The sequence below is a fragment of the Triturus cristatus genome, chromosome 8, assembly GCF_964204655.1.
Source record: "Triturus cristatus chromosome 8, aTriCri1.1, whole genome shotgun sequence".
Lineage (NCBI taxonomy): Eukaryota > Metazoa > Chordata > Amphibia > Caudata > Salamandridae > Triturus > Triturus cristatus.
The window spans coordinates 1232224812-1232251094 of NC_140591.1; the positions used below are offsets into that span (position 1 = coordinate 1232224812).

The 26283-nt window shown below is 44.5% G+C and overlaps 1 protein-coding gene across 2 annotated transcripts in view; it reads left to right on the forward strand.

The window, feature by feature from the left end:
• Positions 1-26283, forward strand: part of OTC (ornithine transcarbamylase) — a 310400-nt gene that overhangs the window by 246760 nt on the left and 37357 nt on the right. For both annotated transcript variants that reach the window (XM_085622916.1, XM_085622915.1), the window contains exon 5: positions 17585-17738. In XM_085622916.1, coding sequence (XP_085479042.1) covers positions 17585-17738 — 154 coding nt within the window. The remainder of the gene's footprint in view (positions 1-17584; positions 17739-26283) is intronic.

The window sequence follows — 26283 nt, forward strand, 5'->3', positions numbered from 1 at the left end:
TATCTCCCTCCGGTCAAGCGGGGGCGACTGAGACTGCGATCAACACCCAGACGAGGCGGTGAGAAGTGCGAAGTATCCCGACCAGAGCCTAGCTGAGAGAGCAAGATCCGAGGTATACAGAGACCCACCAGTCCGAAGTCAAGCCCAGTGTCCGACGAGTCGAGTCGAGTCGAGTCCAGTCCGGTTCAAGTTCAAGTTACTGAGGCCTTCCGTTTCTGAAGCTACCCGGTGAGTACCATTGCTGGGGAGGCATTTCTGACGTGCACATAGGTTGTGCCGGTCAAGACGGGTTTGGGTACACAAATCCGGTCTGCACTGTTTTAGCAGTGTATCTGTACTGTTTAGCAGTATATCAAGTATTCCGAAGTATTCCGAAGTGTCTAGTTATTGTCTAGTTATTGTCGAGAATTAAGCTTGGTGATTAGTTATGCAGACGATCATCATTGTTGTTTCAGTTAAAGGTTTAATGTTTAATGTTTAAAGTGTTTAAGTATATCGTGGTATGAATGACTGTTCATTATCGTGTTTATTGTATTAAGTCTGTTCAAATTCAAGTATCAGGTCAAAATCAAGTATAAGGTCAGTTCTCAATATGCCGCTCTTTTCGAAATTAAGACAGATCACTACCAGAAAAGGGGTTCTCGAAGAAGCCGTCCCTATTCCTCCTAGGGACACTCCAGGGCACTTTATGTATCACAAACATGGCTTAGACGCTATATTATTTCTTGATTTATGGGTAGACTATACCAAGGGATTACCAGAAAGTCAGAGGTGGCCCACAGCGGGGACCTGGGATGCAGAGTGCATCATGAAAGTCGAGGAAGAGTTATGGAAAAGGAAAGTCAGACAGTCACAGAAAGACGCCGTTGAATTATGGCGTAAAGAATCACATAGACGAACAGAAAAAGCACGTAGACAGGAAGAGAAGAGTAAAGAGAATTCCAATAAAGTTCGAGAGAATCTATTAATTGAGGAAGGTATCCGAGTGAAATCAGAACAAGTAGACAGACAAAGAAATGTCCTTATGAATGGTATGTATCCCCTTCTGGCCGAAGGATTACCTAAGGCTACTCCAGAGATACCGAAAGACTTGCCACCCCCATTATTCCCAATCAAGGTACATCCTAAGGGGCATCCTAGAACCGCAGAAGATGTTTTTCTTTCCTCATATTTAGATGACGCAGCTCCCGAGTATGCTAATTCCGCCCCACGTAGACCGCATACCAGGGAGGTCCAACGCCAAGATCCAGTACCCGTATCCCTACAGCAACAAATCGAGTCACAAGTTCCGGCAAGCACATCTGTTTCTGTATCCGCTCCTACAGCTACTTCTATGGCTGTGTCCACACCTGCAGTTGCTGTGTCACGTTCGACGAATCCTTTCACACCCGACGCCCCAGACGGGGCCACGGGAGGTGCTACCAATATTTTTTCTACGCCACCTAGAATAAATAAACTTATTTTCCAAGAGTCAGCGCATTCACGTACACCCAAATTCGTAAGTGATCGTACGCTTAAGGAACTTCTTATAGATTGTAGATATGACCCGGTGCTCGGTAAAGGAGGACGAAATGACCCTAGCATCATTGCGTATCAGACGAGCCGCAGTGTATTTAGCGAAGTTACCAGGAATGACTGCGCATCTAGATAATATATATCATTTTGTCCAAACAGGGCGAGATCCAGAATGTATTTACAGAGCTATGGAATACCAGAAAGTAGAGATACAGGGGGAACTGTTACGTTTCCTCATAAACTGTGTGATCAGAAATCAAGACCGACCGGGGGTAGACCCGGAAGCCATGAAAATTCTTACAAGATGGAGCCAGAATATATCAGAAGGGAGACATGATAAACAAAATTGTATAATAGCCATGTGCCGAAAGATCCGTAAAGAAATAGAACGCCTACACGAAGAGCGATTAGAGGTAGACGAGTTCGAACAAAACGAGGAAGAAGGGTCAGGACTGCCCACAGGGCAGTCGGACACCATAGCCTATGTAGGTAGAGGAAGATCTTGTAATAGAAGTAAGACTAGATATCACACTGACTCAATACATCCGATATGTCCAGATAATAACAGGAATTTTCAAATACCTATAATTAACATAAGGTCTAACGAGCATTCGTTCCAAACCGCCGACAAACTACTCCGAGAACGAAGGGGTTATCATTTTCTCGATTCTATGGATGAACAAGATTTAGCAAGGGCAGCTGTTCATTGGGTGGACAGTCCCGGAAAATATAGTGATGAGACGGTAGTACGCACATTTTTGAATCTCACCCCAGATGAGCAGAGGTTAGCTGGGATTTATATGATTCAACAACTCATTATACTATATCAGAGTCAGCATTCGGACCCTGGTCCCTTACCTGACATATTGACTGAATTGCTTATGAATAAATGGAGAGGTCCAGGTACCAAATTAATTAAAGAAATTCTAGTATCTAGAAAGCAGTATATTCTTTTTGTATGCTCAGAGCATGTCTCATTGCCTGTCAAGGAAAGAACGACGTATCACCTGGATAGACAGAATCCCTTACGAGAAGTACACCCAATAAAAGGCGAGGACAATGAGTTTAAACGTGTATTTGTATATACGCCTATATCGAAAATAGAATTGTTAGAAATGAAGAAAGTAGTACCCAGTCATGACAAGGACCCAGCGGGTTTTCACCGAGAAATCAAAGACATGTTACTCATGGGAGAGTATACCTACCCCGACATTATGACAATATTAAAGGTGTTGATGCCTGCTGGCATTTATGAGAAACTCAAGGAAAAAGAGTGGGAGGTAGGTGATCAAAAGATAGAATGGTCAGCATTAGAAGCAGAAGAAAGGGCCCGAGGTCCAGGTTCGGGGCTTGGGGACAAAACTAAAGCACTACCAGGACTACTAGTACAGGTACTGCCGCGTTTATTAACTACGAAAAAGGAAGATTGGGGTACAATCTCAGCCTGTAAGCAGAAGCAAGATGAAGACACTAGCGATTACTATGCCCGATTCGAGAAATGTTTTGGTATAAATAGTGGCATAAAAGCAAGTAGCGAATCATACCCGCATCTGTTTGTAACAAAATTAGTGGAAAATGCTCTGCCCCCAGTAAAGAATAGAGTATTAAAATTCGAGAGTACCTGGCAAGGTAACACTCCATCACAAATGTTACAAATGTTACAGTACCATCACAATAGAATTAGAGAGGAACAAGAACATGAACACAGACGCATGAAAGACACGAAGATGAAAATGCTAGTTTCCCAGACAGTTCCAGCTGAAGGACATAAAAAGGGTATGACACATTCCGATTCAGCAGGACCTGTAAAGGGGACATGCAATTATTGTAAAAAGCCAGGCCATTACGTACACGATTGTCCAGTTTTAAAACATAATATCGCCATAGGTAAAACACAAGAAAGATCACGGCCACTAAGACAAGATCAGAATGAACAAGGAGCTATGCAGCATGCCCAGGCCATGCCAGCCGCACAACAGCCAATACAGTTTGTGCCAGCTGCACCCCCATTGCCTGTTGCTGCCACACAAACAACAACACGACAAATGTATCAGACCGCACAGTATGAATATCCCGAGTATCAGCGTTACGCATGAACTAGCCTAGAGAGGGAAGTTGACTTACCCCTTATCGAGATTCCTGTAGATCAAGAAGGACCTTATGTACATAGTAAATTATTAGGTCAAGATAGAAAATTTTTACTCGATACAGGGGCAAGTCGAACAACTATAAAACGTAGTGAAGTTCCAGGGGCACCCCTCTCAGGCTCACAGAATATTTCCCTTGGTTTTTCAGGAAAACCTATTGTTAATGAAGTGTCACAACCTCTGCCACTTACGATAGGACCTTTGACCCGAACTACAGATTTATTGCTTACTAAATCATGTCCAGAAAATCTATTAGGAATAAAAACGTTAAAAGCTCTAGGAGCTATAATATGTTGTTCTCCGGAAGGAGTAAGATTGTTTTTACGTGATTTTAAAGGTCACTATGTATCTAGAGACATGGATCCCCGACTGCAGACTTTACCTACACGTCTATGGGCACAAGGCCCTACTGATGTTGGTTGCATGAATATTACACCATATCGAGTCACACTAAAGGCAGGAGTGGTGCTACCACGAATGCGACAATACAAGTTACCACCAGATGCTGTAGTGGCTTTACTACAAATCATTGACGAACTCATTGCCCAAGGAGTAGTTGTGGAAACAGACTCCAATATATGTAATTCACCGATAATACCGATTCTTAAACGAACAGATCCTACAGCGCCGCCAGTATATCGATTGGTTATTGATCTGCGCGAGTTAAACAAATGCATTGTGCCACAATTTCCTGTGGTCCCAGATATCTCGTCATTATTGACAGCTATTGATTCCGAAGCAACATTCTTTACTGTAATTGATCTCAAAAATGCCTTTTTCAGCGTCCCAATAGATCCGGAAAGCCAATATTTGTTCGGATTTAGTTTAAATGGACGTAGCTTTAAATTCACACGCGCACCTCAAGGATTTACAGAAAGCCCCAGCATCTATAGCCAAGCACTGAAACGAGAACTCGACAGTATCCACATGCCAGTTAACACTGCCTTGCTTCAATATGTCGATGATCTGCTGATCACCGCAAGAAGCGAACCGGAATGTGAAACAGCATCACTGACAGTTTTACAATTTCTAGCCGAAAAAGGGCACAAGGTGTCCCCTTCTAAGCTGCAATTCTGTGTCCAGCAAGTTGTTTATCTTGGACACTCGCTGGACAAGGAGGGAAGGCAGCTTACACCCGACCGCATTCAGTTGATAGCTAACATGTCAATACCCAAGACACAGAAGGAGGTGCGGGCTTTCATAGGCCTCACTTCATATTGTAGACAGTGGATCCCTCAGTATGCATTTCTAGCAAAGCCACTCGTTCAACTGACAACACAGGAGGCAGCCACACCGACTGTTCTCCCTTGGACTCAGGAACACACACAAGCTTTTGAAAACCTAAAGAAAGCTTTATGTCAAGCACCCGTTTTAGCAACGCCATGTTACAGAAAACAGTTTACACTTTTTGTTACAGAGCGCGAAGGTACTGCCTTGTCAGTACTCACACAGGAACAAGCAGGAGCACACAAACCATGTGCGTATTTTTCTAGTACATTAGATCCCGTAGCTCAGGCTTTGCCTGCATGCCTAAAATCAGTAGCAGCAACAGCTTTAGCAATCAGACAAAGCGATGCCATAGTGTTAGGACATCCATTGACAGTTCAAGTACCCCACGCAGTAGAGGTTCTTGTAAATAGAACACAAACACAACACTTGACCGTAGCACGACTTACAGGGTATGAACTTACATTGTTTCAGCCACATATAGAAATAAGACGCTGTAACACATTGAATCCTGCCACACTTTTGCCAGTAACCGGAACAGACCCACTAGCCCATGACTGTATTGAAGTTATTACTGTAACGACAAAACCCAGACAAGACTTGACCGATGTTCCATTGTCAGATCCAGACTTGACATTTTATGTCGATGGTTCATGCATGAGAACAAGTATAGGAGAGTTAGTAGCCGCTTATGCAGTCACAACAGATACTGAAGTCATTGAAACTAATCGTATAAATACTTTGTCAGCTCAAGCCGCAGAGCTCATCGCTCTGACACAAGCCTGTATTCAAGCCACGAATAAAAAAGTCAACATATACACTGATTCACGTTATGCATTCGGAGTTGTACATGACTTCGGCGTGCTGTGGCGAGAGAGAGGTTATTTAACTTCCCACGGTGCCCACATTCAGCACGGACCCCTCATTCACGCATTATTAGATGCAATACATCTACCCACTGAAATATCAATTATGAAATGTAAGGCCCATACGAAGGTTACTGATATCATTTCCCAAGGCAATGATCTAGCCGACAGAACAGCTAAACTGACTGCTCAAACTCAGACCCCCGACATGACAAAGACAATAGTCCCGATACCGACACATTGTATGACCGTTAAAGATCCTACTCTTGACGTAATTGACATACAGACACATGCTACACCAGACGAAATAAAGAAATGGACTGAATTAGGAGGGATCCAAACGGACCAAGGATGGATGATGAAGGAAAGGTCTGTATGGTTCCTTCCTGATTCAATGGTCCAAGTCGTAATTAACACTATACATAGTCCGGCACATCTAGGAGAAAAAGCTATGCTAGACAGCATTCAACACATTTGGTTCAATAAACATTTACGAGCAGCAGCAAAACAAAAGGTCCGTACCTGTATGATCTGTTGCCAGTTCAACCCAGGAAAAAGTGTTCCCGTAGAACAGGGTGGATTTCATCCTCCTGATCACCCTTTTGAAGTCCTACAGATGGATTATATCCAGATGGAACGATGTCGAGGATTCAAATATGTTCTCGTAGTTGTCTGCGCTCTGTCCCGTTGGACAGAGGCGTACCCGGTTTCAGATTACACTGCCCCGACTACTGCCAAACAGTTGGTTCGAGAATTCTTCCCACGATACGGTTTACCACGTGTTGTCTACTCAGATAACGGCCAGCCGTTCTCATCCGAATTAATGAAACACGTTTCACTTCTGCTAGGATATCAGTGGAAATTCCACTGTGTCCGACACCCCGAGGCAGCAGGTCTCGTAGAAAGACATAATCAGACACTGAAAATCAGACTGTCCAAAATATGCAGAGAGAAAGGGGTCGACTGGATAGTAGCATTACCAGTTGCACTTTTTTACATGAGAATGGTAGCACACTCTCGAACAGGGCTATCCCCGTATGAGGTGATCTTCGGTAGACCACCGAATATGTGGGGGACGCCTATACCACGCAAAATAACTGATATTGACTGTAATATGCTGACAGATTACTTGGCTTCCTTGATGTCTGCACTACAATCTTCTCGTTCACAGGTAGCTGCAGCCTTTCCCGACAACACTGAGGTGAAACCCCATGACGTTGTTCCGGGTAATCTTGTCTTTGTGAGGAATTTCGACCGAAAGACTCAGCTGGAGCCCAGGTGGAAAGCACCCAAGTTGGTCCTGTTGACCACAAGAACAGCCGTGAAGATCGAGGGCCGCAAGGGCTGGATTCATTCAAGCCACATCAAGAAATTTCATGGACTATCTTCGGATATAGACATTGTGCCCTGCACTCCCTCACAGACTGATACAAAACTCCCTTTTGTTGAACCTAACAAATCTGAAAATTACAAACTAAAGCTTAGGCCCAACCAGTCGAGCAATTTGATTGTTTAAGTCCTCTCCAAGGTGAAGCGGTTGAATTGTCTCTGACATGTATCCCTTGGACCTGAGTAGAGAAAATACCCGAAAAATGTTGAAACGACAGGCGTATTGTAAATCACTGCGTAGCCACTGCATAGTGACATTATTAATTTTGTTTTTATTGAGTCTTTTAATAATTATTACAAGTATGTTGTTGCACATATATTACCCTATTTCTAGACATGTTTATAATGTTGCTGCTGAACATTCTTTTAGTGACTTACCTCCGCATGAATTGTCTTATAGACTTGCGCTGCGCAATAACACTTTCATTAGTATGTTACATCATTCCCATCAGACTAGTAATGCCACCAATTGTTGGGTGTGTGGCCGACTCCCTCCCTATCAGAATTATGAAGGAGTCCTGCCTTTCTTTCCACATCCATTTACACATAATGGCTCCTGTGGAGCATGGTTTAGTCTAATTAATTCCATAGACTCAGACACAGCAGTTTACCAAGACCATTGGATATGGGGAAACCTGAACCTAGTTTTATTCAAAGTCTGTTACCCTGACAAGGAGGGTCGCCCCAAAAGAACAGGAACTGATCTAGAAAATGAAGTATATGGATTAGGCAATTTTACACCTAATCTCATGATTCTAAATGTCGTATCCGAAGTTGAGCTAGTCTTACCCACCATGTCAGTATTCCCAGCAAAAGGTGAATTATGTGTAAGAAAGGTTGGTTCCATACATATGGGCCACAGTCAATGCACTACTACAGTAGAATTCAGTGACCAAGGCAAATCTTCATTCAGAGCATATCACCACTCCTACTTTATATGTGGTCAGACTGCATATATGCGTCTACCTCTAGATTGGGATGGTACCTGCTACATTGCATTCCTTTTGCCACCTGTTTTCCTAGCTCCTCCTGATTATTACAGAAATATTCATTTAGTACACAACAGAGAACGGAGAGATCTCCCCATTGTCGATTACACTGAAACGGCATGGGACAAGTATGTAGATTTTAATAAAGGCATCTTTCCCTATATAGGTACTGTTACTAACAGTAAGCTGATACGTAGATTAACTAGAACCCTTGAAGCAGTAGTGAATGAGACTATTTCCGCCTTAGGCAATTTAACGGAAGAGCAGTCTGCTATGCGGATTGTTGTGCTTCAAAATCGTCTTGTCCTTGACGTCATCCTGGCTGATAGGGGCGGAGCTTGTAGGGTCATCGGATCAAGCTGCTGCGTATTCATACCAGAAAATTCGCCATCTGTATATAAAGCCATCACTCGCCTTCATAAGATTGTAAGCCAGATACACCAGAACCCAGGCACTTGGACTTGGTCCAGTTGGTTTTGGAATGCGGTATCAGCCTGGGGATGGAGAGTTTTATCCTTCCTAGGTATTGGCCTTCTCATACTATTCAGTTGCTGTCTATGTCTACAATGTGGACCAGCAATTTGTGGTCTGTGTGCCACATCGTGTATTCCACATCAAGATTTTCATTCAAGATCCCGGAAGAAGAAAGAAGAACAAATGATGCTATATGAACAGATCAATGGATTGATGAAGATTGATATCTCTTGAAGGGCAAGTAGGGGACAAGGAGGGAATGTGGAAATATGGATTTTTCTGGTCAGTTATGTCCCCTATCCTGGACCCCAACGGTTCCATGTGCATGTCACAAGTACATGTATGTTCCCTCCAGTTCCAGTTATGAGGACGCAAATACATGTGCGTCCACCGTCAACATGTCCTTTGACAGATCCGCCATGTATAGGCCGGATATCCCATTCCTAAATATGAAAGGCCATCGGCTTTATATGGTTCACTTATGCCACTTTTCAGTCCAGGCAAGTAGGCCCTGATTCTGTCATCAAACTCTTCTTGCCTTCTGCCTCTAAAAGCTCCAGCCCGAGCCTGCATCTGTGACCATGAACTTTGTCTCATTCTCTGCGCGGCTCACGAAGCCTGACATCAGCTTACTCTCTGCCAAGAACTGTATTTCACCTTCGAATTATCTGCTTCCCCCTCAGCCGACACATTCCTGCCTAGTAGTTTAAGTAAACATTCTTCCAGTTACCAAGCAAAAAGGCCCATCTTCTCTGTCCTCATGTAAGTAATTCATAGCCCTGTTACCATGGAATATTCCTACCCCCTCGCATTCAGTGTAGACACTTAGACGCTTGTACACGCACGCACAGTCAGTATAGAATAGATTCTGTCCGAGAGTCCCTCTTTTATGGATAACATAGTTCTTTAAACATAGGATGTTAGATATGATTTGGGATTAGGTTGACTTGACCCCCCAGACTTCTCGTCTCCACATATAGAGCTAAATGTCAAGTCCCCGTCACCCCCTAGTTACACGTCAATTACACGTCATACTGCTGCGCGCGCATCTATGCCAAGTATTATCTTATAGATCCACCTATGTATTACATCATAACCAATCATGTTCCTTTTTACTCACTATTACACCCATTTTCGGTTACGCAAACCAAACGTCAATGTCCTTATCAATTGTTACGCCTACTGTATTCACTTCATTATAATGTATGTACTATAAAAGTTACTTCTTGTCAATAAAGTATGTACTTCACTTCCTGAACCCCCGTGGTGATGTAACTTGAAGCATCCGATTATAATCGACCACCGGAATAAAGCCCATTCCGAAACTCTAATATCACGGATTCTGCCTCTCATTTTACTGAGCTATTTTATAATGTTTCTGTATCAAATTCAGTCCCGGTAAAGGAGAAATATTTACCACACCGCTACTACGGGGGTCTGGATAGCAGAGACGGGCGCCAGCATATATCGCTTTATGCAGACGACCTTTTGCTGTTCCTCGAAGACGCCGATAGGGCGATGGCGGGAGCTGAGAGCTTACTCTCGGGTTTTGGGGACATATCAGGTCTAAGAGTTAATTGGGCTAAGACGTGCCTGTTCCTGGTGAGACAGGGGGAGACTAGGCCGGACATGACTCGAGCGGTCCGCTGTGAACCTACCTGTCTAAGCTTTTGGACCACCCTCCCGTTATCGGTGACAGGCCGCGTCTCCCTTTTGAAAATGGTGGCACTCCCTCGTTTATTATACTATTTTAGGACACTTCCGGTGTGGATACCCAACTCCACATTCCGGTTGCTGAAATCGATGGTGGTGTCTTTTGTGTGGGGTACGGGGAGGCGTATAGTAGCGCAGGCAACGCTTATAAGGCCCAAGAGTGAAGGAGGGCTGGCGGTCCCCGACTTTGAGTTATACTACTTAGCGGCTCAATTGCAGATCTTCACCCAAAATGTGGCGCGGGTGTTCCGAGGCCCGGAGGCCGGAAGAGATGGGGGAACACCACGCCATGTCCTTTCCTACATTGCCCTGCAGCAGAGACTGGAGTCCCGAGACCTCCTCACAGAGGAGATTACCTTCAGGCTCTGCTGGAATCGATCCCAGCGACGAGCGGTAGTGTTACATCCGTATGCGCCGGAGATGCCGCTGGGGATGCTGACTGCCCTGCCCCACGGCGGTGACTGGTCGCAATTACAACTTTGGGAAGAAGCTGGACTGCAGGTGGTGGGAGACCTCTACGAAAACGGGGTGTTGCTGACCTACCAGACTCTCCAAGAGAGGTTTGATTTGCCAAGGGGAGGTTTCCTGCTGCACGCAGCGCTTACCAGAGCGATGCAGGCGCAGTGGAGGGAGGGGCTGATGGAGCCTCCGACGTCGATGGCTTGCCAGTATACTATGATGGCGGCAGGAACTGTCAAGGCGGTTACGTGCCTATATTCTAGAATGCTCCTCGAAAACCTACAGCCCCTAGCTGAACTGAAGGGGAAGTGGGAGAATGATTTAGGTAGAGATATCCCTGAGACGGCCTGGGCGCAGATAGTGAGACGAGCTTGGAAGAGCACGAGGAACGCAAGGTTCCAGCTAGTGCACTTCTATATACTCCACAGAGCATACCTGATGCCTGGGAAAATCCAGAAATATTTTAAGGTTGAGGAGGCGGCATGTCCCAGATGTCTGAGAACTAGGGTGGAATTGGATCATATGCTGTGGTCCTGTCCAGTGCTGGGTCTTTACTGGAAAGAGGTGGGAGATACCCTGAATGAGGTGACAGAGAGGCGGCTGGAGTTTGATATGGCTGTTAGAATACTGCACTGGTTCCCACACACGCCCAAAACTAAAATCACAAGCAAATTCGTAGACATGGGACTTATCTTAGCAAAACGAGAAATCACGAAGCAGTGGAAGGCAACAGCGGGTCCCACTAGTAAACAATGGAGAGGGGAATTTCTTAAATGGGCCACCAGTGAGGGTGCACTGCGGTATCAATGGGCTCGTAGGCGCAACGATGATAAGGCGCTAGAGGCAGCAGCTGCGTGGGAGGCGTTAGTACAGGCACTGCGAGATTATGAGCCAGGCGCTGAAGGCGTAGACCGAGCCGGGGATGGGGGTATGACCCCGGAGCAAGCTGGGCACATCACATAACTCGACACATTGGTATTCCTTGGACTGTATGATATCAGAGGGCAGAGATGGCCGCCTGTGTTGTTGATGAGGACTGAGGGAGGGGGAGGGAATTTATAATTCACATAATGTTTAAGGGTAGAGGTTTTGTTATGTAGATTATTTTTTTTTTGAAACCGTTTATTACAAGACTCAAAAAATTATACAAGTATGGGCCTACAACCTTCCGGCCGGCCGCTAGCAATAAAAGGAGCATACGGTATACATTTATAAAACACATGGTGCTGCGGCCGAGCATTTACAGGAGATAACATCGTTGCGTGCCACACTATTCAGACCCCATTATACGGTTCCATTTTAAATTTAAAGCACAACAAACACAAACAAACCCACAAGGCAATCCTCAATCGGAATAGCAACACGTGCTCCCCTAGAGGGGGGATTCTAGCCATCCATAGGAATCTCAAGAGGGGGGGGAGAGATCAGAACTAGGATTGGGGACACCCAATGCCCAAGTACCGGGGGGATGAGTTGGCTAAGGGGACGGGGCCGGCGACGGATCAGGCAATAGGGGTGGAGCACAGATTCCCCCACGGTAGGCGTTCCAGGGGCCCCACACTTTCACCCATGTCGCAGGCTTACCACTCGCCACATACACCACCTTTTCCCAAAACATGCACCAATCCATATGTTCCTTTCAGGCCGAGACTGTCGGGGGGCTCTGGGATCCCCACAGCTGGGCAATATCACGCTTGGCAACCATATACCCCAGAGTCACCCACCACGTCTGCGGCACCGAGTAATCGGTAGGCTCCCACACATTCAACAGGCATCTCCTCGCTTCGGGCAACAGCGCCACATGCGTGACCACTCGCAGCACCTCATGCACACCTCGCCAGAACCCCTCCACTTGCGGGCACTCCCAAAGGATATGCAGAAAAGTCCCCAGCGCACCACACCCGTTATGTAGATTATTGGTTTATGCGATGTATAGAACTGGAGGGATTTCTCTGGCCCTGCGTTAGGTATTGTATGATTGGCAGGGGGCTTGTGATTAAACTTCAGGATGTATGGTGAAACCAATTCTGTAAGGCTTTATATGTGGTTGTGCAAAAAATACCAATAAACTATGTTTTAAAAAAAATAAACCAAATTAAAATATTTTTTAAAATAATCAATGTATACTTCTCAAAAAATAATTTGAAAAGCATAACTAAATTTGACACTTTGATATTGCCATCAAAAACAAAAAAAGATATACTTACCATCGATAGATGCTTCCTTGATATTTTTTGAAATCACGTTATTTGACCACGATTTTATGATCACTCAATATTTTGGAGTCGATATTCAGGATCCCTATCAAAGCGGAGTGAGCAATTGAATAGAAAGCCAAGATTATGTGCTGAAGAAGAGAAAGGATGCTTGAAAGTCAAAAAAGGATGAAAGATGGGGTAGGACAGGATGAGTTTGAGTGGAAAAACAAGATCTTAGTTTTACCTCGGTTGAGTATCCATTGAAGTCTCAGCAACAGATAGACAGAATGAGACATGCTCCTGAACATGAACAGAAAAGGAAGATAAAGAGAAAAGATTTGGAAATCATCCACAGAAATGATACTGCAAGCCATGGACATAAACCACAGAAAACAGAGGAATAGTATACAAGGAGAAAAGAAGTGGACCAAAGAGAGACCCCGTGGCATCTCAAAGTGCAATGGATATAGTGGAAACACTAAATAGGGCCAGGCAACTGAAAATGCCACTGGGAGAGGTAGGAAGAAAAGCAGGATTGAGCAGAATGCTTAGTACCCATGACGCACAGAGAAGACAGAAGAACAGCATGACCTTATTGTAATAAAAACAAAATAAAGTTTGAGAAGAATTAAAAAACAAGAGAGTTTATGTGATGAGAGTGAAGGAGATAATTAAAAGCAGAGATGAGAATAATTTTGCTGCAGTGGTCATAATGAAAGCCTGGTTGACCAGGAGAAAGAAGATTGTGTGTATAACGAATAGCAAGAGACTGAGATTTAGTGAGTTAGTGAGGTCTTTAGGATCTAACAGTCATTCTTTGAGAAGAGGTAGAATAGCTGTGATTTTGAAAGAGGTGGCAAAACATCCAGAAGACATGTTAAGATTTAAAAAAGAGTAATGGATCAATAAAGAAGAAGAAGACAGTTTTGGATAGGGTAAACGGGAAGAGGGTCTGAAGATGACACAGTGGGTCTGACAGTATGAGAAAGGGAAAGAACCTCAGATTCTGGGATAGACGAGAACAAATCAAGGCATGTAAAGGAAAGTAAGTTGTGATACACTCATCAAGGGAGAGGAGTGCAAAATATAGAGATCTTAGTAGTGGAGTAGGCTGCGAAATCATCAGCAGAATGAGATGAAAGAAATAAGCGGTCAGATGTAGAATGAGAAAATAAGGGATTGAGAGCAGAGAAGAAGCAATGAGAATTGGGAGTCTGCTCTATGATGATTTTCTGAAAGGAAGAAATGTAAGCAGCTTAGAGATGAGATGTGTATTTACCATGAGCAGACATAAATCTAGAAAGAAGATCAGCAGTATAATTATTATGCCATCATTGCTCAAGTTGGCATGCTTTTCAAATATCTATCGGCATGCTTTTCAAATATTTATTGTGGCATTTTGTTTCAGATAAATTGTTTCGCAAAATCCCCATTGCATTAGTACATTTTTCACATTGAATATATTTTTCCATAGAGTTAAATATATTTTCCATGGATTGTCTATGAGAGGATGTGCCTGAGCTTCCGATTTCAGAGCTGGTGGGAACCAGGTACAAGCCTCAGCGTCAGCGCCCACATCCTGTGATTCTGAGCAAATCTTGGATGCCTGTGTTATTGGTAGTGGCGTGAGTGCGTCTGATGTCTTATTACTTTACGAGTCTCTGCCTGCCTTCAATATATAGATATATATATATATAGCATGCTTGACTTTACTGTCTACCCATACCCCAGTCTTTTCTGGATCTCTTGAACAGTTCTCATATTCGTTGCCAGTAGTCTGGGTTTTCTTACTGCTCTTCAGACTATAACGTTGACTGTTATGGGGTGACAGCAAATATTGTTTCTTCATCTCTTTGTGATTCTTTTGTTGTTGTCTTGTCTCTTTTGGAGTGGGCTGCCAGTGTGTTCCTGTAGTTTTTCACCTCAACTACTAGGTGGGCTCTATTAGTGGCCATCTGTGCTGTGATGGGTTCTCTTACAAGTCTATTCCTGTTTCTTCATATGGTTTGTTGGAGGTCTACTCCAACTCCTTTTAGTTGTGAAGGGCTTTCATATTCTGGTGGTTTCTTCTACCCAGGTCCAAATTTGTCTGCCTCTATGAAAAATGGATGTTATCTTTGTCCATGATTTTCAACTTAGCTGGGAGCATCAACATGTTTTTTTATTACATTCAGTTACTGAAGTTGTCTCATTATATCCTTAAAGGAATTGCATTTGTGTTGCTTGGCCACTGTGTAGTCCAGAAAATAACACAACCTTTTTCTTTTCTATTTTCCTTTTACCTTGTTTCCTGGCTGTTCGCAAAATATTTTCCCATTCCTGAAGTTCAGCAAGTTTAGAACAACTTCAGAAAGGCTGTTTGGTGCCACCGTCTTACTCAGCCAGTCTTCCTGAAAGATCTCCATGCAGGTTTTTTCCATCTTCTCCGAGATCCTCCCCATCCGAATATTGCTACGCGCAAACATCATTTGGCATCTGCTGCCCTGTGTTCTAGATTCTAAAATTTGCGACCTGAGGGAAATAGCGAGCATGACTATCTTGAATTTCGATGTGCTTTCCCCACTTTCTTCTGGTCTGTTTTTAGAAGATTGATGTCTAACGACACTACATCTTTGTTTGTTTCTAGGATGGTCCTTCTCTCACAGACATCTTGCACTATCATGTCGAATTTGACTGATGGTCTTTCTGGCATTAGTCGTGTTTCGCCATTGGCCACTTTCTTTGCTTACTCATTGTGCACCATGTCTTTAGTTGGTTCTGATCTTGTTTTATGCAGGGGCTCTGTCAAGCTGCCATCTGTGCATGTATTTGATGATAATAGGAGCACCTTATCCCTCAAAGTCTCTGGGGCATTGATTGGATGGAACACAAGTGCCTTTGGGTGACATTGCTATGTTTATGTTTTTGTTTTCCCTCCTGGATGCCACTTTCAGTAATGCTTCATTGGTATTATCTGGACTTTCCTTCCTTGAGCCAATGGAGGCTCGCAGAGGGAGTGCTGCGGGGCGGTGGGGTGGGGCGGGGGAGGAACAGGGTGGGGAGGTAGTGGAGTCGGACATACGATGGCCAGGAGTAAGGAAAGTAAATAAATAAATACAACTATTTACCTTGTGCTCGCTGCTTCGCCAACTCGGCGATGCAGTGAGCGCAAAGTAAATAGTTTAATTTATTAATTTACTTACTTTACTCCTGCCCGTCGTATGTCCGACTCATAGCTCCTCCCCCGCCCACCTCCCCACGGCACTCCCTCTGTGAGCCGTCACTGCCTTGAACCCTAGATCTTCAGTCCTTAAGGGGGCTGGGGACGGAGTGCACAGGACTGAGGGGAAAGCCACAGCAGTTGTCAACGCAATCAGGCCCTCGACCACATTCACTCCTCCCTCACTGTGGGGTTCTGCTGGCAATTGCTTCTGTTCTCTGCTCGGGTGTAGGAAGTCGGCTCCAGTCAGCCATGCTCCAGGCCCAAATCTCCAGTCTTGCAACTACTGAGCTGCAGGCAAATGGGCGAGAAGATGCCTATGCAGTGTAAGTCCCATCCGCCTCTTTGTTGCAGGGTGGTAGGGAGGAGGAACTTTCACGTTTGCACCCACATGTTCTGATTCTCACCTACTCATTGTAATTTGGGAACCGCTGGAACCTCTCAGCGTTGCAACATCACCCCACCCTTGCCCAGACCCACATGTATGACATCTTGGTACTCAGTGCTCCTCTCAGTTTGGGGCCCAATTTCGATCTGTTTTCCATGCTGTATGCCATGCTGTATGCCACATCTGTTGCAGGGGGCTGCTTTTGGCTGGGTGCCATACCTGGAAGGCTCTTTGTTTTTGTTTCTTGGCCACTTTCTCTCTGAATTACAGCTTGATGAGCTTGCGAACCAGGAGCTCTGGAGTTCCATGTCTTGCATCATGCTTCTCTTGGCCAGATCATTCCTCAAAATATTATTGGATAATCTCACTTTTTACCTAAGACTGCTGGAAGAACTACATTTCATCCATATTCTGGTGCCCGCATGCTGCCAGTTGGTAGCATATACCTTCTGCCATCAGCATGCATATCCTAAGCACTATGGATGCCTTTTCTAAACCTCTAGAGCAGGATTCACCAAAGTTGGTCCTGGAGGGCCATATCCATGCCAGGTTTTAAAGATAACTACATTTATTTAATGGGGATATGCTAAAAATCTGGCATGGATCCGCCCTTCCATGACACACTTTAGAGATCACTGCTCTAGAATGAGAAAGAGGGTGAGAGAGAGTGTGTGTGTGTGAGAGAGATGTTTGAATTACCAATGTCTCTGTGAGAGAACCTGGCACTGCTGGAAGATGTACTGAGGGTAGAGAGACCCCCACCAGGCATGCACGCACCTCACAAGTGGGTGGGTGAACGTCTGCAGGGAAGCGGAGGCCAAAGTCTCGACTCATCAGCTGGGCCTGCCTGCCAGCCAGCCTGGGCCAATTGCCAGGCTCCAAATAAGCCTTTTAATCTTGGCTGTCAAACCCTGGGAAAATAGAATGCTCTTTTATACCACAAAGTTTGAAAAGCACCATGTGTTTAGCAGCACATTTCTACGGTTTGATTTTGACAATCTCACATTTTCTCTCCTACAGTGTATTATCCGGAATGACTGATGCAGTCTTGGCCCGCGTTTATCGACATAGCGATCTGGAACTACTTGCACAAGAAGCCTCAGTTCCAATTGTCAATGGACTCTCCGAAGTGTACCACCCTCTCCAGATCTTAGCTGACTACCTCACTATACAGGTACAATAGTAGTCCAACATGATCTAAAGAGGAGTTTTTGCCAAAGAAAACACTTTTTATTTTAGAGAAAAGGAGAGTACATGTTCCACACTAGCTATCCAAGCAAAATAGGTTTCTGTAAGCCAGAGAGGTGGTTCTGTAAGCCAGATAGGTGGTTGGTGTACCAAACAAGCTCAATATGAAAATGGTGAATTTGGAATGAATGCAAGATTATAATACCCTAGGTTGTCCGACTACTAGAAACATTGCCATGTTACATTCAAGCAAACCATTACTTTAGGAGATTACATTTTTCAATACTTTACTACATATCAACCATAGCTGAGAATGCATTTTTGAGAGTCATTCAACATAAAAAAAAACTGCCCTATGATTGTTTTCTGGTCTACATGTGGGCTGAAAAAGTGGGGGTCTCTAAAAGGCATGCGGCCAATGTAATTATAGGCGTGGCTTTTCCTCGTAAACTAAGTTTCTGTGATTCCAATAGTGTGCCACCCAACTGGTATTTTGGTTCCTCGCTGACTTTTCTGTTATTGCGTCCAGCTGTATAACACAACAACGGACATACACCTAAAACCAGCCAGGACTACCTGCTTGTTCAATGATAGCTGTTTAAGATAAACGAGTAAGAACAATGATTTTGTTGTAAATAATTATTATTGACAATGTTTTCATTATAAAATTGTGTAAATTAAACATTACTGTAGTGGTCTTCAGAGTATCTATATCACTCCCTTTATGTTTAATCTATATTATACAAGTACTCCCTTTTGCACGCCACATATTGTCCATCTACAAATCTTACACTGCATCTCTTTCCTCTTCAGCACCCTATTTTCACTCTGTCTTGAATACACTTTCTTGCATTTCCTTCACTTCAACACCCCCAAACAGACAACATACCCACTCACCTGTAAGCACTGCCTTTTATTTTACATTCACCTTATGAATATCAATCAACCAATCAATATAATATACTTTATTCAATTTTAAAAATAAAATCATAAAAGTAAAACACAGTGTGATACATTACATACATGGATTACAGTTTGACATACTTTAAAACACTGCAGGTCTCACTTGATTAAAATTCATGGCCATTGAAAGTGGGTATATGAATTTATAGCCCAAAGTGTTGTATCTCGGGCAAATCCTAACTATATGCAAATTGTCACTAGCAGAGACATTGTCGCATTCACACAAGAACAACATGAAATGCTTATAGCAACCATGATTAGAGGGCAAAAGCTGCAGAAATAAATTAAGCCTAAAAAAGTCAATAATCTTGATTACAATGATGATAGCTGTACATGACCAAAGTAAGATAAGGCTCCACACCACTCACAGTTTTCACCAATATCATACGGCATACTGAATACTTGTTCAACGTTATTGCCTCTCATTCTGCTGCCATCTTACCTCTAACCACTTGTTTAACCCATAAGTGGTCACTTTTAACAATACAACTTTGATCAGTGTAAAGCTCAGGTCTCCCTAAAATGTTCATATTAGAAAAAACATAGAACATCCAAAGGATTTGTAATGAGTTGTCCAGATTCATGCAATCATCCACGATCAGACATTTAAGTCCTAGCTCGCCTTTTGTCCAAACCGAGCGGCAAAGCAACAAAGGGCAAAGACAAATACAATCTAACATAACCCATACCCAACTCTTCGTGAACAACCTCAGAAGATGTACTTTGTGGAACCCCTAAGAACCCCCTGAGGAATTTATTTTCAGCTATTTGAATTGGGGCAACAGACCCATAATCCTAAATACCACAACCATAGCTGACTATCGGGAGGCATTTGGCCTTAAAAATATCCAGAACTGTCTTTATGTGGGTGTGCCCTAACTGACGAGAGAAGTCTCCTATCCTATACATAGCCCTATTGAAAGCCATTACTTTGTAATTTATCAATGAATGTCAGTTAAGGCAAGAATCCAATTGAACACCCTTATATCGAAACTTATTAACCTGGCTAATTGTGGTGACCCTCTACTACAAATTTCATAGTTTTAGTCTTAGATGGGCCGAACTTAATCACATGTGATTCTGAGAAATTGGTGGACAAGTCATGGCTATTCATAAAATCAATAAAAAGGTCTAAGAGTCACTGTAACCTTCTGGTGGACGACCTACAACGCTAGGGACATCAAGGGGACATTCCGTCAAAACGGATTCCAGTTGATTGATAACAAATCTTTTTTTTAACGTGTGCTTGTATGCAACCCTGGCGAACGCTACGCTTCAATTTAAAGTGTGGTGTGCATTCCCCATTAGAGCCATATCTAACAGATGATGAAAGATCTTTGTGCAAATCATGCAGAAAGTAAACTAGTGCAGACTCTACCCCCTTCTGAGCCATCATGGACCACAGCTTAGAGCGATTAACTCTATCGAAAGCTGAGATGAGGTCCATGAAGGCCAGGTGGGTTACACTCCCCTTAGCCTTAATGTACTTACAGATCAATAGATAAAGATTCAAGATTTGTTCAATGGTGCCCTGTCCCAGACTAAACCCATATTGCAGATCAGACAAAATGTTGTGCTGCTCTGCCCAAGTTGAAAGCTGATCCAACAGGACCTGACCTATAATTGTAACCTCCGAATCGATAAGGGATATGGGCCTGTAACAAGCAGGGTCTGATCTATTACCCTTTTTAAAAATTAGGACAATACCCGACTGGCACATGTCGGTGGCGGGGAGCCTATAGCAGCTGCTTTTAAATGCAGAGTTATTAAAGGGGCCCACAGGTTGACAAGGGATTTATAAAGATCACCAGGTACTCCGTCTGGCCAGGGGGCCTTGCTGGAGGAAAGATGAGAGCTAGATGAACTCACTTCAGCCAGTTGGAATTGAATTGTATGATCCTCCTTACTAACAACTGAGAAGGTCACCACTTCCTCTTGATCATAAATAGCCTTAAAATCCTTAACCCAAGCTTGCGGTGTGATAGATGATGCCTCATTGGAAAGTTGGTCACTGCTAAACAAGGGAAGATTTACCATCCGCCAAAAGTCGGCGCTATCCCGCTAAATACTAGCGGCGAGTAGATTATCCCAGGCCTCTTCTTATAGCTGGGTCTTGCGCTTCTTACAAATTGAGCGGTATGCTGCCCTGGCTTTCTTAACCTTATTCTGACACCGGGGTATTTCATGCAGGGTTTCCAGCAAATCCTTATGTGCTCGCGAGCACTTTTTGCCAAACCACCTAACTGGAGGAAGCGGGGAGCTCGTGATTTACAAAACGCAGACTTAATAAATCTACAAATATTTTTAAAAGACATCATAATACTTTGATCTGAAGCGTCATCACTAAGGCAAATGGAGAGATCAGTAGAGCAAGAAGTGACCAAAGTAAAGGTGAAATCCAATGGGACCGGTGGGTAAGACTGGTTCCTTGTAAAAGTGGGTTACGTCGATAGGTTTTTTGTCCCATAGAAAGGTGGCCATCAAAAGATTGTGCTAATTTAAGTTGTTCCACATAACCTTAAAATCTGCAAGGGCTCAAAATAAACAGAAAAACACAACAATGTAATCTATAATGGTACTAAAGTCCTTCCCCTTAAATGTAGGTATCCTCTCAGCTGATCCCACTTGCCTTAGATCCATTAAATTAACCATATTATACTCGATGATGAAACTATTAATGGTATCACCTGCTAATGTTTAAGAGTCACCTTGTCGGTAAATGGATTCATATTATCTAATCAGTAGCGGCTAAAGTAACGGAAATGTGGTAGGGTGGAGGTAGTGTGGGAAGGGCAGTGCAGGGGCGCTGCACAGGGGGGCAGCATGAGGGGGCTGAACTAATAAAAATCAATAAAACTTACCTGCTGGTCTTCTGCTCGCCGCGCTGCTCCCCGGGCTTCTCCTCTGTCACAGGTTGAAGCTCACAGTTTCCCTTGTGGCTTATCCCCACACTGCTCTCACCATGAGAGCAGCGTGGGGATTAGGCGGAGTGCACTGGTTTAATGCTCCATCGGGACATGGGACCCTGTGCCTTCTGATCTCTATACCCAGCAATACAGCTGGGTTGGAGAGATGTCAGTGCGCATGACGGTTTGGCCAGCCTGAGATGGCCGGCCAAACCACCATGTGCCCTGACAGCAAGGCCCACCACTCTGCCAGCCGCAGGATGAAAAATAAAATGATGTGCACTTACATCATTTTATTTTTTGTTTGCCTCTGTAGGCAGTAGGGCGACGCTCCTCCACTATATGCGGAGGATCCGCCCCTGTCTCTAAATACGTCATTGTCTTGACAGAAGAAACAAGGGTGCAGATTAAAACCCCTCAATAACATAATCACAGTAAATAAAAAATCATCTATAAAAACTCTTAAACTAGAGACGGCATCCAGTGCTTTCCTGGATACAGCTGCAGTATAAAAGTTTACTACCAGCATTCTACATTTGTTTGGAAAGGTCAAAAGGGTACCAAGAATGTCTGTCGATTTGGGCCTACAATTAAGGTCCAAGTTGGCAAGTGTAGCAAGGCTTCCACTAGCACACCCACTAGGTGACAAAATGGCGAAACCGTCCAGTTATAACCACCCCTGGGCATCCCACGTCTCCTGTAAACAGATGACATCAAAGGTAGTCAACATTGTAATCCAACCAAGATCTGATAACTTGCCCAGCACCCCTGCTATGTTCCAACTGAGAACCCTTAAATCCATGGGCCTACTGAGCACCATATGCTTTCCCAAGTCCTCTTCAACAGTGGCTTCACCCAGTCAGTCAAGATCCTCCAGCTGGCGCAAAGGCTCACAGCGATTGCTGAGCGGTATACCTGCAGTTTTACTTTGACGTAAGTGAGTGACCAGTCCATCTTGCGGCCTGTACTGGCCAAAGTACAATCCACCCTTTACCAATGGTCTCACAGTATGGGTGGATAGAAAAAAACCCTTTAAATCCTAGAGTGTGAAGAATGCATCCCACCCGTAAGACACTGCGAAAATTAACTATTATACAGTCACCTGTCAATGTCAATATTTTGACACCTGTATAGCTCCTTTCCACACACTGTACAGAATCCATTTGCAATTGGAATACATGACCATTGCCTTGTGCACTCTGCAGAGAGGTCAAGGATTGGATGACCAATTATTCTGATCATCTTTTTGACTCACTCATACTCACTGTAAGAAACCCGCCCTGTCTTCCGCATCAACTCCAGAGCTCTTAGTCATGGCCCGTTATAAGCACATGGAGGGCGGCAACTCAGATCAAGGTATGCCCTACACAAAAGTAACATGCCCACACGGAAAAAAAGGCAGAAACACAACATTCTGGAAATAGTGAACTCTCTTAGGGAATGCGATATTAAATAAAACGTGAAATACAAAAAGAGGAGCTAAATCTATGACATAGATTAACATAATGTTTTTTATTAATTGTTCAGAAATCGATCAGTGTTTTTCCAATTGAGATTAAGAACATAAACATAGGGCCTGATAGAGACCTGTGTCAATGTCCGTTTTTAATTGCTACCAGGTCTAAGACAGGAGGGACTCGGCCCATTTAAAGTGCTGGTTGTTTGGAAAGTCAGGATGTTCACTGGAAATATTAACAGTAAAAATTCAAAAATCAAGTATGATTCTAAATATTTTAACATTTCAATTAAGAATAATGAAAAAAGTAAAGAAACCATTTCAATTATCAAGGTCATCAGAAGACCAGTGGTTGCACAGTCTCCTGTAGAAAAGGACTGTACAAATGGGCGAGTGAAAGGCCCGGATCGAAAGATGTGCAGGAGCACAAAGCCAGAACTATAGGAACATAAAGGGGCTGATTCACAAAAGCATTTATGAGTATGGGAAATAGTATTAAAGGAGAATTATTTTATGCATTATTACGTGTCCTCGTAAATTGGGCCTGAAGCGCACAACTCTCTATTATTGTCCTTTCTATTTGCACTAACTCTATATGAGAATTCTCATTTCATTTCCAATTTATATCTTTCTGGGGTCAATTAACCCCTTCCATGCTCATGACAAGCCCAGCTCGTCATGAATCACAGTGGAGCTGTGCTCATGAAGAGCTGGGCTCGTCATAACGGCCGCGGCCCGCCCACGCACGATTGATTCCCCGCCTGTGCGAGAGAATTGATTAGTGGGCGGGGTCGTGACGAGCCCAGCTCGTCATGAGCACACGTCCACTGTGATTCATGACGAGTTGGGCTCGTCATGAGCACCGCGGTGCCGTGACCCCCCCTCCCCCGTGCCGTGGGGGAATTACCCCCGCTGCGAAGGGGTTAAGTTTACATGTAGGAGTAAGTAAAAGATGACTGCTGTTGTACTACTCACTTTACTCATAAATGTTTTTGTGAATCTTTCCAAAAGAGTCAATGACTGGATAGGAAATCAAAAACTACTTGGGCATAAAGAATCAAAAACAGTGTAGAAAGTCAAGGTGGCAACATTCACAAGGGGTAGGATGACCACTGATCTGTAATTGGTAACTTGGTGCATAGCGATTAACGAAATAGGGAAGGATAACTTGTCGGGAAGGGGGAACAATGGGAACAATGGACAGAAAGGGGATCCGGAGGAACTGACAGGCAGTGGTAGGTGGTGACCCTCAACACTGTAGGTACGTTGGGGGGACCGATAGACATACTGAGTGGGGGGCAAAAAGATAATTAAAAAACATTTTAAATGTACTTACCTGTGTTTCGCTCTCCGTGTTTTCTTCTTTCTTCTGGAGTCAGCGTGACGACACCTCATGAAGCCTCAGGCAACCCCCTTCTGCAAATCCTGACGCTGCTCTCATACTGCAGATGAGCAGCATGAGAGCATCACCTGGACTGGCTGGAGCAGCTGTCTCGACGCTTCTACAGGCACTGAGACAGCATGGTGGAGAGGATTACAGTGTGCATGTTGCACTTGCCGTCGCAAGGTGGCCGGCGAAAGAGACTTGCGCAGTGTAAACTGGTGGAGTGAGTACCACTCCTCTGCTGCCAGTCAGCAACCAAGCCCCGCACCCAAACACTGATCAGTCTGGGAGCAGTGAAAAATAACACAGTAATTCATTTTATTACCTTCTATTTTTCACTTTTGCTGTACCGGGGGGGTGGCCGCTGCAGACAGAAGGAAAGAAGGCCAACCGAAGATAGAGAGCTAAGAGGAAATTGGCGAGTAAATAATTATACTGCGCCTAATTACTTTCATTGTATTTATTTTGTTCATATAAAAACACACTCTAAGTATTTTAATTTCCAATGGTTTTATTACTTTATTTTTTCTTTCAAATGTTTTTGTGTGCAATACTGGAACATAGAACCGGAAAAGAAACACAGAAAAATATCTTAGATACACAGAAATTTAGTAGCAAATATTCCAAGGGAACAGTGGCTTCCAAGGTAAATGTGGTAAAACTGAAAATAGTTCTACAGACACCCAATCACCTTTCTAAACTATCCATTCTACCAAACAAACTGCCAGGCTTTGTATCAGCAACAGTTTGATAATTTGTGGCAAGTGGAAGCTTCTGCGACCGCGAAAGCAAAGCGAGTGGTGCCGTGAGCCGAAATCCTGACATCCGTACCTTGATGGGATTCGGAGATATAAACTCCGCTCATCCAGGCCTGTCTGCGAGGTTCCCGCCGGGGACTGGAGTGCCAGTGAAGCGGCTGCAGCGTGAAGCGGGCCGGAGACCCGGACTGGAAGTCGCCGGTCGAAGTGACACCCATGTCAGTGGGGGTGCGCGGCTGGTGAGAGCGGAAGTGAGAGGCCCTCCCACCCCCCGCTCCTCTGCACCCCTGCTCCCTCGGGTGCCAAGCGCTTAAGAGCCTGAGGTGGAGCCGCGATACCGGAGGCCATAGCGGCAATTGGGCAACATCGAGTCCCCAGGGATCGGCGGCCGGAGGGTGCGAAAGACTCCAGTGCCACTTCATCCCCCGAGTGCGGGGGCGGAGGAGTGAGGCCAAGACTGGGATCGGGAAGCTTCAGTTTTTTGCGTGACTCCGCAGCTACATTTCGGAGGTGACTTCACTCAGGCAGGAACATGGGCGAAAGAACAAAAGGGTGGGAATATTTGCCTCCACAATTACAGGGGGGTGCGTGTGCAGCGGAAGCCCCTGCTCACATGGGCACCATTTCTCCTGCCATGGAAGCACTGCTCCAAGCACCGCCTGAGAGCCCGGAGGCCAGGTGCAGAAATGGCAAGTAAGGCGGAGGCCGATAAGACCCAGCCTAGGATCAACAAAGTGAACAGGCAAGTCCAGTCCAACAAATTAGACCGCTATGCGCTGCCCAAAGGCTCGCCGACGGACCTGCGACACACCCTGAAAGCGAGGGGAGACTCCGAGAGACCCACTCCGGAGCTGACCCTACAGGATGTAATGGCCGCCATAGACGGGGTCAAGTCCTCCCTGGAGAACAAAATGGAGTCCTTGGAACACAAGCTGGACACCGTATCCATAGAGGTGCACCTAGTACGGACGGACCTCACCAAGGTGAATGAAAAAGGCAAGTCCTTGGATATTAAGACAGCCAGCCTGACAGACGATGTGTCACAGCTCCAGCAGGAAGTGCGT